Consider the following 18856-nt stretch of genomic DNA (forward strand, 5'->3'; position numbering starts at 1 on the left):
AAATGAAAGCGTTGTAGAAGATATTGACATTTATAACGTTGTGCCCAAATCCCCCTCCTCATCCATGGTGCACCCTGATGCCCACCACATCTACAAACTCCACCCTGACACCCCACACATCTAAAGACTCCACCCAGACACCCAACACATCTATTGACTCCACCCACATACCCCACACATCTGTTGACTCCACCCACATACCCAACATATCTACATACGTCACCCTGACACCCCACACATCTACAGACTCCTCCCTGACACCCCACACATCTACAGACTCCTCCCTGACACCCCACACATCTACAGACTCCCCCCTGACACCCCACACATCTACAGACTCCTCCCTGACACCCCACACATCTACAGACTCCCCCCTGACACCCCACACATCTACAGACTCCTCCCTGACACCCCACACATCTACAGACTCCTCCCTGACACCCCACACATCTACAGACTCCTCCCTGACCCCCCACACATCTACAGACTCCCCCCTGACCCCCCACACATCTACAGACTCCCCCCTGACCCCCCACACATCTACAGACTCCTCCCTGACACCCCACACATCTACAGACTCCCCCCAGACACCCCACACATCTACAGACTCCACACTGACACCCAACACATCTACAGACTCCACACTGAAACCACATACAGCTCAGAAACATTTAAGAGACCACTGCACATTTTTCTTTACACCTTCTTTCCAAAAAAGTCAAAAAGGAAAGTTTTGAGTGAGGAACAGAAGGGTTAAAATTAAGAGACCACTGCAAATTGAACGCTTCTGTTCCTCACTCAAAACTTTCCTTTTAAACTTTTTTGGAAAGGAAAGAAAAAGGTGCTGTGGTCTCTTAATTTTTTCCGGACCTGTAGAGTCCACCTTGACACCCCTCATCTGAAGACTCCCCCCTGAAATAGTTAAACAGATAAAGCAAAACAGAGAACAGATATTGCCTTATAATTTCAGGTGCGGAAAATGTAAAGGTTTTTAACCACACCTGTTTTCTATTATATAGTAATTTGTTATGTGATTATAAACTTACTCAACGTAAACCATTATTTAATTACACAATTGGTTATAAAGAACTCACCCTGAACCATTCTTTATGTACACAGTTGCATCTCTGGGCTGATACAAACCAATATCTTTCCCCAATAGCTTGTAGATTCTCTTCCTTTGGATCTAAAACCTTTAGATGATTTTTAGGATTCTGTTCCTGGATTTCTTTGTTTCTTTACAACTAGAGGTGGAAAAACTACATAATAATCAGCCTTCATAAAAAATAACATAAAACAGTGATTCCCAAAACAGGCAAGCTATCCTTGATAATAAAAAATAAATAATGACAATACACATATTATTACTAATAATAAGATGTATAAGATGAAAGTTATATTTTAAGATATGAAAATGTTTCTTATAATTCACCCAGCACCCCCTACTCTCGAAAATACTTTTCGGTATAAATCATTGAAATTAGTTGTATTTCTGGTTAGCTAGTGACACACTAACAAATACTGTGCTACAAGGATATTTTTGTGGGGTTCGAAGATCTTATTAATGCTATTTATTTGTCATCTAACTTAGAAGACACAAAGTGAAAACAGTCTGCTTTTTACTTCCTTATAATTAATTATGGCATGCTGATTATAGGATGTTGCTTAAAGGGAAATTAACCTGTTGTACAACATAATTGTTCCTCACCCTGAAAAAGGATTATGGCCAAGAGAACCTAAAATACCTGTAGAGTACACCTGAACACTCTGCTCATCTGTAGACTCCACTCTGAAATAGTTACACAGATAAAGCAATACAGAGAACAGATATTGCCATGTAATTCCAGGTGCTGAAATTGTAAAGGTTTTAACCACACATGTTCTCTATTATATAGTAATCTGTTATGTGATTATAAACTCACTCAACGTAAACCATTATTTAATTGCTCCTCACTCTAAAAAAGGACTATGGCCAAGAGAACCTAATATACCCGCAAGGTTTCAGGCAGTAGAGAAGTTAATATACGTGCACGTTTTCAGGCAGTAGAGAAACTAATATACCCGCAGGTTTTCAACCATTTGAAAAACGAATTTACCCGCAAGTTTTCAAGCATTAGAAAAGCTAATATATCCGAAGGTTTTCAGGCATTAGAGAAGCTAATATACCCGAAGGTTTTCAGGCATTAGAACAGCTCATATACCCGCAAGTTCTCAAACACTAGAGAAGCTAATACACCCGCAGGTTTTCAGGCAGTAGAGAAGCTAATATACCTGCAGGTTTTCAGGCATTACAAACCCCCACCCACATTAGCCACCGCAAGAAAGGAACACAATGAGCAATGAGGCGTGTGTATTTTAATGACCACGTAACTGTTAGGAAAAACACAAACGCACATACAGGGTACCTGCATGCGTAACAGTAACATTTAGAAAAATAGTCTGATGTATCGGTCTGGCTGTACAAATGTTGCCAATACGGTCACCCAGACCGCACCTTTTGTGTAGCCCAAACCAGTGTTTACATCACCAAGGAGTGTCACTATGTCCTCCTCACTTTCTAAAATGTCATGCCCTCTATGTTCGATAGGTACGTCAAACTGCCCGACATTAAACATAAGCATTCCAAAGCTTTTTTCTAATTGTAATTGTTTTCTTTTTTGTTTCCAAATAAATATTTCAAATATATGTTGATTTGTGTAAAGCTTTCTATTTGTTAAAAATGTGTGGCACAAATAATGGTGACTCTGAGCAAATCCCGGGTTCATGCTGCAAGGAAATTACAGCAGTGGTGGAAGCTGAACGCCCCACACACATTCCCACACTTTTAGAGGTGCGCAATTACAGTGTTTTGTTTAAAAAAAAAAAGTAATTTAAGTAATTTTTTTAAAGTTTGCCCACTGACAGAGAAATTATCAGTCTATAATATTTAATGGTAGGTTTATTTGAACAGTGAGAAACAGAATAACAAAACAAAAAATCCAGAAAAACGCTGAGTTGAGTTGATGCCAAAGAGCTTGATTTTGGTCCCATCTGACCACAACACTTTCATCTAGTTCTCCTCTGAATCATTCAGATGTTCTTTGGCAAACTTCAGACGTGCCTGTACATGTGCTTTCTTGAGCATGGGGACCTTGCGGGCACTGCAGGATTTCAGTCCTTCATGGCGTAGTGTGTTACCAATTGTTTTCTTGGTGACTATCGTCCCAGCTGCCTTGAGATCATTGAAATGATTTCTGGGCTGATTCCTCACCGTTCTCATGATTATTGCAGTTCCACAAGGTCAGATCTTGCATGGAGCCCCAGACCAAGGGAGATTGACAGTTCTTTTGTGTTTCTTCCATTTGCAAATAATCGCACCAACTTTTGACACCTTCTCACCAAGCTGCTTGGCGATGGTCTTGTAGTCCATTCAAGCCTTGTGTAGGTCTACAATCCTGTCCCTGACATCCTTGGACAGCTCTTTGGTCTTGGCCATGGTGGACACCTGTCCACATGTCCACTTGGCCATGTGGACAGGTGTCTTTTTTACAGGTAACAAGCTGAGATTAGGAGCACTCCGTTTAAGAGTGTGCTCCTAATCTCAGTTTGTTACCTGTATAAAAGACACCTGGAAGCCAGAAATCTTTCTGATTGAGAGGGGATCAAATACTTATTTTACTCTTTAAATTGTAAATCAATTTATAACATTTTTTACATCAGTTATTCTGGATTTTTGTTGTTGTTATTATGTCTCTCACTGTCCAAATAAACCTGCCATTAAAATGATAGACTGATAATTTATTTGTCAGTGGGAAAACATACAAATTCAGCAGGGGATCAAATAAGTTTTTCCCTCACTGTATGTTCAGCAACTGGAAAACAAGTGAATCATCTTTCAGTCAACATCCAACCAGAAACATGTTTGATACGTACGTCAAACTGCCCCACATGAAACATGCATGCCAGTAACTTACCTTGATTCAACACCCTTATCCAATGAGTCATGCCACTCATTCCTCTCTCTTCTTTGGGCAGGCTTGTTGCATTGCTGCATACTTCCAGGTGATGAAGTTCATGCCAGTATGTTGTGGGCTAACCAGAAATCAGCCCTAGCATTTTTAACTCACCAGCTCATTATTCCTTGTGAAGCCTCCCACGATTGTGAAGATTTAATGTTCATGATTCTGTTTTTTCAGGAATGTTTATGCAGGAAAGTAGGCATAGAGGTTTTGTTTGTTGAAACGATCATCATTATGCTGAACTCAAAAGTCTGACTGCAACCACTTTGGCCACTGGCCAATAATTTTCTTTGAGGCCCCAAATATTATCCAGTAAATGATTGTGTTAAACAAAAAAAATGCCAAATAGCCAGTTTGCACCTGCCTGAAGTATTTGATTCTAAGGGGAAGATAAACCTGTACTTCCTTTTATGAGCAACTTGATGAACTCAAGCCTGAGCAAGTAATACAAATAATAACACTGCCAATAATTCTGATCATTAGGTAGACTTTAGATCGTCGGGTACCCAAGATGGTATGGGCACCCATAGAAATTCTTATGAGTAAAACCTAACTGAAGTATATTTTTTGGTTCAATGTGAATGGAAAGACATTTTAAAGGCTCATATGATATGTTCAGTGCTTGACATTAACTTTTTTGCTCACCAGCCACTGTGGCTAGTGGTTTTCCAAAGTCACTAGCCACTCAGCATTTTCACTAGCTACAATTTTGTAGTTGGGAATTTAGGGAAATTATTGTTTTATTTGATCAAAGTTGCCTGTGGTGTGCTACATCGTAACCTGTCTTGTTCACACTGACAGTCACTGGTGTGCACTAGTATAACATGCATACTATACTTAATATAGTGGAGTTTAGACCAAAAAGTTAATTTTTTGTCTCATCAGACCTTCTCCCATTCCTCCTCTGGATCATCCAAATGGTCATTGGCAAACTTCAGACGGGCCTGGACATGCGCTGGCTTGAGCAGGAGGACCTTGCGTGCATTGCATGGGTACTTTTTAATTAAGCTACCAGATGAGGACCTGTGAGGTGTCTGTGTCTCAAACTAGACATTCCAATGCAGTGGTTCCTAACCCTCTCCCGGGGACCCCCCAGCCATTTCATTTATTAGATGTATCCCAGAGCTAGCACACCTGAATCAACTTTTTATCTAATTAACAAGCCCTTACCTGTTGAATCAGGTGAGCTAGTTCAGGGCAAGAACTAAACTGTGAGATGGCTGTTCTAATGTATTTATCCTCTTGCTCAGTTGTGCAGGAGTCCTGCCACATATCTTTCTATTCTGGTTAGAGCCAGTTTGTCCTGTTCTGCAGTACACAGGGGATCTTCAGTTTTTTGGCAATTTCTCACATGGAATAGCCTTCCTTTCTCATAACAAGAAAAGACTGATGAGTTTCAGAAGGAAGTTCTTGGTTTTCTGGCCATTTTGAGCCTGTACTCGAACCCACAATTGCTGATGCTCTTGATAATGAACTAGTCTAAAGATGGCCAGTTTTAATGAAACTTTTCTTTAATCAGCACAACATTTTTGAGATGTGCTAACATAATTGCAAAATGGTTTTGTAATGATCAATTAGCCTTTTAAAATGATAAACTTGGATTGGCATAGACAACGTGCCATTGGAACACAAGACTGACAGATGCTGATAATGGGCACTAAATGGCTGTGTAGATATTCCATTGAAAATTGGTCATTGAAAACAACATTAACAATATTTCCATTGCATTTCTGATCAATTTAATGTTATTTTAATGAACAAAAGAAATTGTTTTTGTTTGGACATTTCTCAATTACCCCAAACATTTGAACAGTAATGTATATATTAAAGTCAGTAATAACCACAGTAAGTCACATAAAAATCACTCAAACCATCCTAATAATACAAACTGTATTGGTGTTATTTATCAAATAAGTGTCAGTTGATTTGTGTAAAGCATTCAAATTTAATTTCATGATATTATTGTAATAATTTAGGAAAGCCGGACGTCAGGCGTAGAGGTAAAGGACGAGGAAGGCTTTAATAAATAAACTTAAACAGGCAAAAAAAAATTAAAAAGGCAGGCAGGCTGGCCGGCATACGACAGCAGGTAAAACACACAATAACTCAACCAAGGACTGTCAGAACCGGGCAGATTAAATAGGAAGCTAACGAGGGCTAATAAAAAACAGGTGAAAACAATCTGAACCAAAGGACAGGCTACACTGAAGAACAAAGGCAAAAATCCAAACACAACTAAACAGAACCTCACAATTAAAGTGTCACAAATCCTCCTGGAACCCCTCGCATCATCCAACGTCGTCGCTGGTTTTCTAGCTTCCATTGTCCCAGTTCACAAATGCACACAAAAGCATATGTTTTGAACAGTCACTAGACACCATTGAGTATTGTGTTCAACTGACTAACGTTTCTTATTAAGTTGACTTTCACCACAGCGTCTATGAAATGTATGGATTTTGCCACTGGCAGTTTTAACAGCTTATTAGCCAGTAATAGGCTTACTAGTATCTACTAACTTCCTTGGAATAATTATACGAATTTAGCAATTGCTAGCGAGACTGAAGATGAACTTTTCCATGCCAGAAACAGTCGCAATATAACCGTATACCGTTTTAGAGGCTGAACCAGAGCATGTTTTAAACTGGATGGAACAGTGCCAGTTATAAGAGAGCTATTTATTACAGATAAAAGGCTTGGACCAACAGTATCTAACACCTCTTTCAAAAGACGTCAGGGAACTATGTTGGGCAAAAGGCAGGCTTCATGTGTGAGGCTACATCCATCAATGTTGAGAGGGCCAAAGGCTCAAAGCAATCGATAGAAGCAGGGCAAAGGACTGAAACAGAAGGGTCATGATCAGTAGAGATCTAATAGATCTAAGAACAGTGTCAACCTTGTTGATAAAACATTTCAGACATTTCAAAGGTAACATCAGGGAGTACAGTAACATGGTGTAGTGCAGTATTTATTGAACTAAACACGGTTTTGGGGTGACAACATTTGATATGTTGTCTTTGTACTATTTCCAGTTAAATACAGTGCTAAATGATTTGCATTCTGTTTTTATTTGCATTTGCATCACAACATTTTTAGAAATGGGTTGTACATGCAAGGTCCTGGGGACCACAGTCAGGGCCTGTTCTCAGAGGTGCCTCTTGCTATCGGTGCTCCTTGGTAATGTGTCCCCAATTGGAAGAGGCTGTCTCCCGTCGCCTCTGATTGGGGACCCTATTTCAGTTGCCTGTGTTTTCCTCAGTTGGTTGTTCATTATGTTCAATTTGGCACATCAGTTTTGTGAGTCTCCTCAGTTTATTTTTTTGTTTTTCTGTGTAAAGGTAAGAAGGAATTAAAGGATGTTTACCAAGCCTCACACTGCACCAATGTCCCATCTTCATGCAGCCGTGACAGGAAATAGCAGAATGTCCAAACGCTGGGTTAGAGACAGGACAAAAATGGTGCAAAACTTTCAAATCATGTCACGAAATGCTTTAGAATATAAAAAACAACATATAAGGACAGCTAAAGAAAAACATTTTAGGTTATTTCTGTCAATACATACTGTATATGAAATAAAATAAAATTAACATTGTAAAAATAAAACAAAGAAAAACAAAATGGTCTGTATTTACAAAATCACCCATGTACACTTCAGTCAAAATTGACTCGCTAACATCCAGATGGGCCAGACTAATGTTATGTTTACAAAACTTTACTGCAGTAACCTCCACATTATCTTACATCATGAATACAATTGTAAAAACACAAGATGCAAATGCAAAATAGAATTAGATCTCAGCTTGATTTCCCTTTTAAATCACTTCACCTGTTACCACCTGGCCCATATCCTAACTTACAAATAAGGAAGTTAGCTACATTTACCTGAGAATTATGACAAGTCCTTCATCCTCATTTTATTCAAATTACCTCCTCCATCTGGGACACTATAAATATACACGCTTAGCATTAGTTCACACACACATGCTACAGCAACTATGGATGAAATTACTGTGGATGAGAAGCAAAAGCTCAGGTATGTCATCAACTTCTAAAGAGTTTAGTATTTAGGGATTTAAGTCTGATAAACTGCTGGTTTTCCAAATTGTGAGCAAAGCAGAGTGGATTTTCTTTAAATTTACTAAAGAATGATCTAAAATGGAGATGTATATATGGTCAAGTTCTTTAGTATTTTATCATTTTAAGTATTATAAAATATTATGAAATTATTTATATATACCATTTTATATATGTATGCTTATAATAACTAAATTTAAGACAGTTGAAAAATGTGGAAATAGGAAATTGTCTGAGTTTAGATCATAGTAAATGTATTTAATCATTGGTGATTAATACATAACTAAATCAAATGTTATTAATGCAGGCCTGCCACTATACTACACCACAACAAATGTATTAGCGCACTATAACGGTGTCAAAAAACACATCAGACAGAGAAGCTTTCCTTTCAGCTCCATAGAATTACCATCTCAACTCATCAGCCGAGCTCATCCGGCCATTAACCGAACTTCACCTGGCTACAGTTTATTCTGCCTCATTTGCTGTGTTTCTAAAACAGTCCATAGTGGATGCAGCATAAATTAATTTAATAGTTTCTACTGACTCCTAGTGGAGTTACTTGTGTAACTCAAAAATAATAATCTCCTTTAATAATGAATGCTGATGTGCACAAACAAAAAAGGCATAACAGGTAGAATTATATATTTGTTTTAATGTATTTAGAATAAATCATTTTAAATAATAATGTTTCTCTTTTACTAATTTCAATAAATACTACATTTGAATAGGCCTACGTTTTTACTTTCATCGGGTACATTTAAAAAATTACAGAATCATGTTGGGTAGGTTTCATTTTGAATTTATTCTTCCATCACCACATTGAAATGTTTCCCTTGTGTACAGGAGATCTTGGGATGTGTGTAAAGAAGTCCCAGTCATCCAGGATGAACAGACATCCCCAATACTAGTGAAACTTCTGCAATGGATAACCTTCTTTCTTGTTGCCCTTTTTGTATTTTCTTTTGCCATATTTAGTAAGGTAAGACTTGGTTGTACCATTGGTAATTTTTAACAATTGGGTAACCTTTAAACATTGAAAAAGGTACAACCCTTTTCAAAGTTTTATAAAAAATAATAATTTTGGGTTGTAAAACATTTGAAAGAGTTAAGATGTTTGTAAAAGGATTTTAACTGGTTTTCCGAAGGTTTGTAGAAGGTTTATAAAATCGCTAAAAAGTTTAATATTACATATCATGTAGTTTATTTACTGCCGTTAAGCATTGTTTTTTAACTGTGAGTTATGTCAATCAGGAAATGTTTGGGGTTTGTAAAATGTTGGGTTTGTCTAACTGATGTGCTGCTAAAGCCGCACTCCGGAGTTTGAACAATAACAAACCAGACACCCTGCCACTGACTAGTTAAACAGCTAAGGAGTTGGGCATTGAGTGTGTATCACTATCACATGGATGGGCAGAGAAATAGCTTCAAATACCATCCATGATAACAAAAATATTCTTTTAATGTTTTCAATGTATGTCAACATTTTCATTGAAGTTCATGAGGCATCTAGAAGTCCATGAATGTTGAAAATGTCATTAAAACATGTAAAGTTCACTAGTGAAGGGTACATTGAAGATATGAATGTATCAATTTACCTTTTTTCAAAGCATAGTCCCATTGAGAGAATATACTTTTCGAGGCTAACTTCACAGAAAATGTGGTCGTATTCCAAACTGTGTATTGATGATCTCTGTAAAAGTTATGGTCAAACAACTAGTTTAAGTAAACACCTAAGACATACCAATATTTTATAATTTTGCAGGGATCCTTTCTGCTCCTGATAACACTGTCAAGTAATGCCACTTATACAGTGTTAGAAGAACAAAAGCCATGTGCTCTCCTCAGTGTCAGTGTTGCATTGATTGGTCCCAGTGTCCTGTACCTCATCAAATGCCTGTGGAAGATAATATTCAAAGAATCAAAGAAACCCTCAAGGAACACAGTATTGTGGGTAAGCATTGGATGATCATACATTTTAGATATTATTTGTGTTATAGCTAACCGGTCTTATTAGTCAATAATACTTTTGTGTCTGATTTGTGGAGTGCGTTCAATTAGCTGATAAAATTCCATTGTAACACTTTTTCCAGGTGATGGGTATTGAATTCCTGGTGGCATTTGGGACAGCGATTCTCACCATCGTTGCCATGCCGTTCTTCGACATTGTGACAAACGCAATGATTCTGAATAGCATCAGTCTCCTGTCCTCGATCTTCCAGGTGGTCGCTCAGTTCTTTGCAAAGGAGAGGAAGCGCTTCATAGTGCCCCCGATCATCTCAATAGTCCTCATACTGGCAGGCTATGTGCTCTTCATCATCAGCTACCTGCAAATAAGAGACGATAGAGAGATGAAGATCAGGATCGGCCTTGCTATAGTGGGAACCATCTTTGTCTCACTGAACTGGTGGGAGAACTACAGCACCCTCTTCAGAAACCCCTTCCTAAACAGTATATCTGAAGACATAGCGAGATCCAAGAATCTTGTGGGCATCCTGTCCAGCGTGGTTCGGATCCTGGTTACTGCTGCCGTGGTGGGGGCGTATGTCCCTCTGTCTGGTAGAGATTGGTCATCGGTGACATCAGTTCCAGACAACGTGAGGAGGGTGATCTGGATCTTGGTGGGGATCCAGATAGTGTCCTCTGCTCTGTGCCACTGGTTCGTTGTGGTGGCCTGTAAAATGCACGCTATACGTCGGAGTTTCCTTCTACCTGTTTACCTGGCCACCTTAGGGGTTGTGGCAGCTTTCATAGCTCCTGTCATTATCTTCTACCAGAATTTGAGTAAAACCAATGGTGCTAATTACACAATGACAGAGTACTGCTTTGACATCACAAATGGCAATGGCCTAAGTCAAAACGCTGTCTGGTATGATAAACTAGTTTGGGATATCACTCATTCCCTCTGTCCCAATGACATGACCAACCAAAGAGAAATAGGCTTCTTAGTTGGCTCTTCACTCTGCTGGTGGTTGGGTTGGGTGCTCTGCACTATCTACATCTGGGGACTCCAGCTGCAGCGAATCGAGAGGACCGAGCATCTGCTTGTGAGAAGGATGTACGAAGGGGCCTTTATGGAACAGTCCATAATGCTCAACACGCGTTTTGAGATTCAGAAGAAAATAAAATGGTGAGCTTTAGAAAGTATTTAGAAAGGTGTTATTGGGTTACATATATTCAGTAATAGAAAGTGATTAGTTGCCTTTATACTTTTTTCTTGCCAAATTACAATTCTTCCATTTTCTCCAGTGTCAAACAGGTTGACCCAGTCACAGTGTTTCTGTGTGCAACAATGTGGCACGAGAGTTACGATGAAATGATGAAAATGATCATCTCAATGTTCAGGTAGAGTCCAATTATCTTTCATCATTTACTATAACATTATTGGCTTAATTAGCAGCTGGACTAAAACATTTATTATGTAAATGACAGTATCTTATATTTCTTGCTCCACCAGGCTGGACAAATACAGACCAAGGAATAACACCATCAATGATGTGAAATTTGAGTCCCACATTTTCTTTGACGATGCTTTTAAAGACGTGAAAGGCAGCAAAGAACGACATGTGAACGAATATGCAGAGGACCTGGTGGAAGTCGTCAAAGAGGTTTACAAGTAAGCAGTGCAACAAACCTAACACATTCATATCTACCAATTTACTGTACATACCTAATTTGATGGACACATTTTATTGTATGATAAAACGCCACTGGAAACAGGATGATAATAATAAATAACGATGTCTGTCTGTCAACGTTCCCTCATTTCCTTTGTTGAAACTAAGGATTTTCAATGAGGAGGATAAAGGCATCTTCAGAAAAGCGCGAACCCTCCCATGGCAAAGGATCATTCGTACCCCTTATGGTGGTAGACTGGAGTACACCCTCCCTCATGGTAACCTGCTGATGGTGCACTTTAAGGACAAAGATCTCATCCGGCACAAGAAGAGGTGGTCTCAGGTAAAAGAAGGCTTTCAATATTCCGTTTATAATGACTTTGTTAAACAGTTAACCGTATATATCTATCATAGAACATTTGAATTTATAGAACTTAATGTACTTGAATTGAAGTTGGATGATTACGCTGTATTACACGAGTCAATAAGATTCATCGTTTTTGCAGATTATGTACTTGTACTACCTTCTCGGCTGGCGACTCACCACCAAGTATTTCAAGACATTTGAAGATTTTGAAAAGCAGGAGGAACCGTTTCAAAAAGAAGTGGATGAAGAGTTTGAAAAGGAAGGGGAAAACAAAGTGAAAAAAGGGGAAACAGAAGAGGAAATAGAGCGCAAACTCAGAATGGAAATGGAGGTAAACCCACGTACAATAGTCATTCTGTATACAGCTCCGGAAGAGATTAAGAGACCACTGCACCTTTTACTTTCCTTTCCAAAAAAGTCGGGAAAGGAAGGTTTTGAGTGAGGAACAGAAGGGTTAAAATTAAGAGACCACTGCAAATTGAACGCTTCTGTTCCTCACTGAAAACTTTCCTTTTAAACTTTTTTGCAAAGGAAAGAAAAAGGTCTCTCTTATTTTTTTCTGGATCTGTATGTCTGTGTGTGTGTGTGTATTTGTATAATTCCCTCCAAAAATATGATGTAAAATCTTAATATTAAAAAAACATGAGGCCAGAAATATTTTACCACAACATAAATGTATCCATAAAAAATAATTTTGGGAAAAAAAATATTTAGGGAAGGAAATACTAAAATAATGTTATGAAGATCATTTTTCAATCAACCAAGTGGTGGTTTCATTGTACTTGTATATTATATAGATAATGCTGTTGAAATGTTTGTGTTCTGTTAGAAAGAGAAGGCCAACACCTACCTCCTGGCTCTGGATGGGGACACAGACTTCCAGCCTTCTGCTGTAATGCTCCTGATAGATCGACTGGTACGCTACCCAGATGTAGGTGCGGCATGTGGAAGGATCCATCCAACAGGCACAGGTACGTGAAGCTCTGGTGAATCTTCTGTCTTTACAATAAGGATCAAATCATCATCATGTTGGTGGTTTGGTCATCTCTAATAGCCACAACTGAACAATTAACTTTTTCTTGTCAATATTTTTTTTATTGTGCTACATTACCTTAGATACCTACTCATGTCCTATGGTCAAAGGGAATTCAATTTGTTCAAAGTATTTCAAAAATTGTGCAGTGTGTCAATATTGATAATAGGTGCAGTGGTGTGCTAACTAACGTCAAGTCAATCTGTTACGTTGCCCAGGTCCTATGGTTTGGTACCAGAAGTTTGAGTATGCTGTGGGCCACTGGCTTCAGAAGACAGCAGAGCATGTGTTTGGTTGTGTGCTCTGCAGCCCCGGATGCTTCAGTCTGTTCAGAGGTGCAGCCCTCATGGACGACAACGTGATGAAGAGATACACCATCAAGGCCTCAGAGGCTGCCCACTATGTACAATACGATCAAGGTAAATTATTATTCATAGTCTAGACTAACACACCCAGCAGTACTCTATTCTCTACAGTAGATTAAAACCCTCTCTGGTCTGTCACAGGTGAAGATCGCTGGCTCTGTACTCTCCTTCTGCAGCAGGGCTGGAGGGTGGAGTACAACGCTGCATCAGATGCCTACACCAATGCCCCTCAGGACTTCAAGGAGTTCTACAACCAGAGACGGCGCTGGGGTCCCTCCACCATGGCCAACACCATTGACCTATTAGGGTCAGGGTCTCTGACCTCCAAGAGGAACCGCTCCATATCCCAACCATTTATCCTCTACCAGGTTCTCAGCATGGCTGCTTCTATCCTAGGCCCGGCCACCATCTGCTTAATGCTCTCAGGTAGCGCACTGCAAATTTTCGTTCAACTCATACGGCTTATGTTTGGGAAAAGTTTGTTGTTGGAAGCTCACAGGAAACAAACATTTGGAGAAATAAATTATAATATAATCACCCATAATATATCTGTCTCTCTCTTTTTCAGGATGCTTTGCACTTGTCCTTAAGATTGATGCCAACCTTGCTTTGGCATTTGCCGTGGTTCCTCCTGTCATATATCTGATTCTGTGCTTCAAGCTGAAGTCAGACACACAGATCACCATAGCAGCCGTCTTGAGTGTCTTGTATGCTTTCCTCATGATAGCAACTGCCCTTTCCATCATAGGTAAAAGATGAATCTAGACAAGGACTTCATCCCATAACATAAATTAACAAATATCTTGAGTACAGGATATTAATTAAATGCAAACAAATATGATATGTTTTAGCTTTCTCTGTCCCTATTTTCACTGCTTCTCTTCATCTTAGGTAATATGGTTACGGAGAACACCGTTTGGACCCCCAGCGCACTGTTTCTCATTTTTATGGTGCTGATGAATGTCATCACAGCGGCTCTCCATCCCAAGGAGTTCCCTTTGATCATCTACGGCTTCCTCTACTTCATCTGTATCCCCAGTGGCTACCTCCTGCTGACCATCTACTCCATGGTCAACATGAACAATGTGTCCTGGGGCACCAGGGAGACAGGTGGCCCAGCTGCTCCTAAACCACCAACCCAGACCATCACACAGCGCATCCTACAGGCCAAGTGCTGCAAATGTCTCTGTTGGGACTGTGGTAAACTGGCAGACCAGAATGGCCAGGGGACAGAAACAGTGGCAATGACTAAAAAGCCAGAGGACAACCCTGATCGGATCTGTCAGGGAAATGACGGGTAATTACATTTTGTTTTATGTTTTTCATGTTCCACTCTTTTGTATTATGATGATTCATCTGTGATTTCTTTCAATCTAGGAATGCACAAAGCCATTCCCTTCCAGAAATTGATCAAAGTAAGTATGTATTCTTTTCAGATTCTCCACTTCTTAAGGAAGAGACAAATATGTTAGAAACACTTGGATATCATATTTTTTATACACAAAAATAGATATTTACAAAAACAATACTTATTATTTATAGTCTTATCTGGCTAAGTTATTTTGTATTAGAGCATTTACATGTTGACAAAATGTTGCATGTAACATGTACGCATGTATCTCCCCTCTTTTCTGTATCTTCAGACTGGGTAACACAGCTACAGAAAAAGTCCCAAGACTTCCCTCTGAACGAAGAGTTGCTTTTGACGGTGGAGTTCTTCTAACATAATATTACTATAGTCCTGAATTACATAAAAGCAATAATATGCATACACACTGTATACTAATTAAATATTAGTATTCACACACAGTATAACAGATATGTACGTTTATATATATTTATATTATTTATGGTGGAAATAAATGACTGATTTTATGAAACCACTCCACAATATTAGTATGTTATAATATCCAGAACTACATTGTTCTGACAGATTTCTGAATTGAAATGTACCCTATTTACTAACTGTAATAATTTGCTTCAGGAAGAGGAGAACTTCTGGACTGAGCTCCAAAGGGTTTATCTGGAACCTCTGCCTGAGGATAAACAAAAAAAGCAGAAAATTGCAAATGACCTGTTGGATCTTAGAAATAAGGTATGCCGTCTTCTCATTTCAATACATATTATAGTGGTACCAAGCAAATTGTGTTGTACTTCATGTACAACTCTGTTGTGAAAGACCTAGATTAATGCTATAGAAACAATGAGTAATCTAAGATATGCTCTGTTTTTTTATGCATGCTTGTCATATCCCATTTCATAAAATGTACTTTTCCTATTCATACAGGTGACTTTCGTCTTTTTCATCTGCAATGCTTTGTGGCTGGTAGCGACTTTCACTCTTCAGCTCATTGGAAGCTCAGTCACCATCAAAATCCCAAAGTTAAATATAAATCTGACTCAGACAAGCGAGTATATATTCATCGATCCAATAGGATTGATGTTCCTTTTGGGATTCACATCCTTACTGCTGATCCAATTCTTGGGCATGTTCTACCACAGGTGATTATTTCTTTACCTTTAGTTGTTAGGATTCTAGATCAGACCTTCTTAATACCGTCTAGTCTTGATTTATGTCATTTAATTCAGCCTTGATAAAGCTTTCTTTATGATCCATCATTTCATCCAATAATGATCCATTCATACTATAAAGTTATAGTTACAGCTGCTATTTTATATATACATATAAATAAATGTTTGTTCCTTTAGAGTTTACACTCTGATCCACTTTGTGGCATTTTCGAGCATGGAATCCAAGACCAGTGGCAGACCATCGGACGATAATATGACGGTAAATAGGCATATATTTGTTGATGATGAACATATGTTTTCAGGACAAAAGAAACGAACCCTTTTGGGGAGTTTTTGATGATGGATCACTGACAATGTGTCTCTGTAACTTCTGACTCCAACTTCGCAGATTCCTGACATGCTGCAGACTGAGGACAAGGAATATGCAGGCTCTGAAGGATCTCTGACTATAGAGAATCCTGCAGTAATTCACATCTTAAGACGAGGAACTCTGTCTACAGAGAACCCAGAAATACTTCAGGACTTTGAACAATCAACTGTGTCTACAGAGAGTCAGGGGTTGAGACCAGGAACTCTAGTGTGAGGGTCAAGTGGCACAAAAGGACTGGTGTATATTTCTATAGTTTAAAATATTTTTTCTCATAGTCATTACTTTGGACACTTTCTGCTGTCATAACATGTAATCCCAAAATGAACTAGTGTTATATATTTTTATTTATGTATTTTTAAATATTGTGGAAGCACGATCATCTTTTGGTTAACTTAGTCAGGGATGTAAAAAACATGGATGGAGCAAATATCAGGTATAAAGTCAGAGAAAAATTATCTCAACCCTCTAAACTCAAAAAGTCATTTGTGTGTTATTTCAACTGGACAACTAGTGTTTTTTTTGCCATAAATGCTTTGCAAGAGATGTTGACCATTCCTGAATGGTTCAGGCTCTAATGATTTAAGGAAGGGTTTGAATAATGTTGTCCATAAAATACACACCACCAAATGTATTGACCTTGAACTCTTGACAAAAACACTGGATAAAAGTTAGGCCTATGAGATGAAATAGTCACAGCTGATAACCACGCTTCCAACAGGTATTGCCTGCGGGGTGTGAAAACACACACATACAATAATTAATCTAAAGTAAACTCATTTCCAAGAAATACATATTTGTTTAATTTCGAAAATGTGGAGTTAGATGTAGGTGTGTGATCATTACATTTGCAGGGAGAAAAAATCATGAAGACCCAGGGGATGTGAAACCTTTGACTAGCCACAGTATGGTTTGTTTTCTCTTTATTTATTAGTTTAAATCATAAGATTTGCTTGATGTATTATAACAGAGTATTTATTATATTTATGCATTCCGTAACCAGGAAAGATCTTCTGTAAGGGCAGTGTCCACCTGACACAAACCTTAAGAAAATATTACAGCGTTCAAATGTAAAGTAAAGCCAATAATTGTTGACTCTCAGGGTTTGTGATAATGTTATAAAATTTTTCTATTTTATATTTGATTAACTGTGGTAGCTTCTAATTTTAATTTCAACATGTTTTCCCTTCTGTAATCTCTGATAGTATGTATTCTCAGAGGCTAGCCATAGGTGGGCTACAGCCCAGACGTATTGAATACTAACCCACCCTATCAAGCTGGCTTAAAACAAAAAAATAAAAAAAGTAAAAAACCTACCTTGTTTTTGTACTATCTTCGGACACATCCCTTGTTGTGAAAAATGCACCAGAAGTTCTTAGAACTGTTTAAGGATGCACTCCAGTCACACCATTATCCATCCGAAATCTCTTTCCAGCTGAAAAGTCCCACATTGTAAATAAACTATTGGTTCAGAAGACTAAATAATACTGACATCTGATTGGAGCCTATTCAAACAGAGAGGGTACTTAACACACCAAGGAACCAAGAAACAGATCTGATGTTCTTAACATTCATTTGCCTCATGTTTTAATATTTTTGGTATTTGTCTTCTAAGCAACATTATTTTTTGGGTTTTTGGACAGTGCAAGTTTAGTACATTACATTGAAAACATTGCATCAATTACAAATTTACATTATGGTGGCAAAAACTCTGGCAACACATTATTTGGACAGCCTGTAAAGCATTTTCAGATTGACTATGTACAGACTATCAATTTCAGTTCAATTAAATATCCTTTTAAGGTCAGGGGTAGGGTTAGAATAAGGTTATGGACCAAACCACCGAAGCGAATAATAGCCTTGCAAATGCATATAATAGCCTAAAAGATTAAATAACATTTTCACACCATTGTGTATTTTAACGTTTATGCAATGGGACAACATATCCATAGGCTACATTTTAATGGGCATTAGAAAATATGGTTTGAAATGACAAAATTCGACTTACAATATTAGCCAAAATATTTCATACCGGCTTGATTGTTTTTCTTTTGTCAATCAGAGTTGATGCGACAAATAAGCGACTGAAACATGTTTGTCTAATAGCCAAAAAATTAGGCTACATTATAGTGCATTGCAAAACAATTCTAAACTAGGTTTCAACTCGAATTAAGAATAAAAATAGCTTCAGTAAATGATCTGAGCCTATAACTTTCCACAGAGCAGGTCAAACGCGTTTCTGCAATCATAACATGGAAACGGACATTTTATTTCGGAATCAAAATATTGTGCAAGAACAGTGTTGTATCTGGCTCTAACAATTGCACTGCTATGACAGGTTAGGGACCCCCGCAAAGTGAAACCGAAAAGTGTAAGATTAATTATAACCTTGCAAATGTGTATAGATGGCATAAAAGTAACATGTTTACAATATGTAATATGTGCATATATAGTAGAGATAGGCCTAAAAACAATGTGTAAGTGAAATAAATGTTATGGGTACCCT

General features: G+C 38.3%; 1 protein-coding gene and 1 long non-coding RNA gene across 2 annotated transcripts; both read left to right on the forward strand.

The window, feature by feature from the left end:
- The first annotated feature begins 9825 nt into the window (after positions 1-9825).
- On the forward strand, positions 9826-15174 carry LOC109614626 (chitin synthase chs-2-like). The gene is made up of 12 exons (XM_029120054.2): positions 9826-10023; positions 10163-11199; positions 11319-11414; positions 11527-11685; positions 11855-12029; positions 12193-12384; positions 12883-13024; positions 13305-13505; positions 13593-13877; positions 14020-14199; positions 14343-14732; positions 15095-15174. The coding sequence occupies exons 2-12, from the start codon at positions 10166-10168 to the stop codon at positions 15172-15174; spliced, it is 2934 nt and encodes a 977-aa protein (XP_028975887.2). The 5' UTR covers positions 9826-10023; positions 10163-10165.
- A 297-nt stretch (positions 15175-15471) lies between these two features.
- On the forward strand, positions 15472-17614 carry LOC105008149. The gene is made up of 4 exons (XR_003781832.2): positions 15472-15546; positions 15739-15953; positions 16161-16242; positions 16372-17614. It is a non-coding gene; the product is annotated as an uncharacterized LOC105008149 (long non-coding RNA).
- The last annotated feature ends 1242 nt before the right edge of the window (positions 17615-18856 follow it).

This window comes from Esox lucius, chromosome 5, assembly GCF_011004845.1.
Source record: "Esox lucius isolate fEsoLuc1 chromosome 5, fEsoLuc1.pri, whole genome shotgun sequence".
Taxonomy (NCBI): domain Eukaryota; kingdom Metazoa; phylum Chordata; class Actinopteri; order Esociformes; family Esocidae; genus Esox; species Esox lucius.

Bases quoted from the DNA above. Each gene is read 5' to 3' on its own strand.
- LOC109614626 (XM_029120054.2), top strand. From the start codon at position 10,166: ATGGGTATTGAATTCCTGGTGGCATTTGGGACAGCGATTCTCACCATC. The intron at 12,385-12,882 runs GTAAACCCACGT...GTGTTCTGTTAG, and splicing joins AACTCAGAATGGAAATGGAG to AAAGAGAAGGCCAACACCTA. The intron at 13,506-13,592 runs GTAAATTATTAT...GGTCTGTCACAG, and splicing joins CTATGTACAATACGATCAAG to GTGAAGATCGCTGGCTCTGT.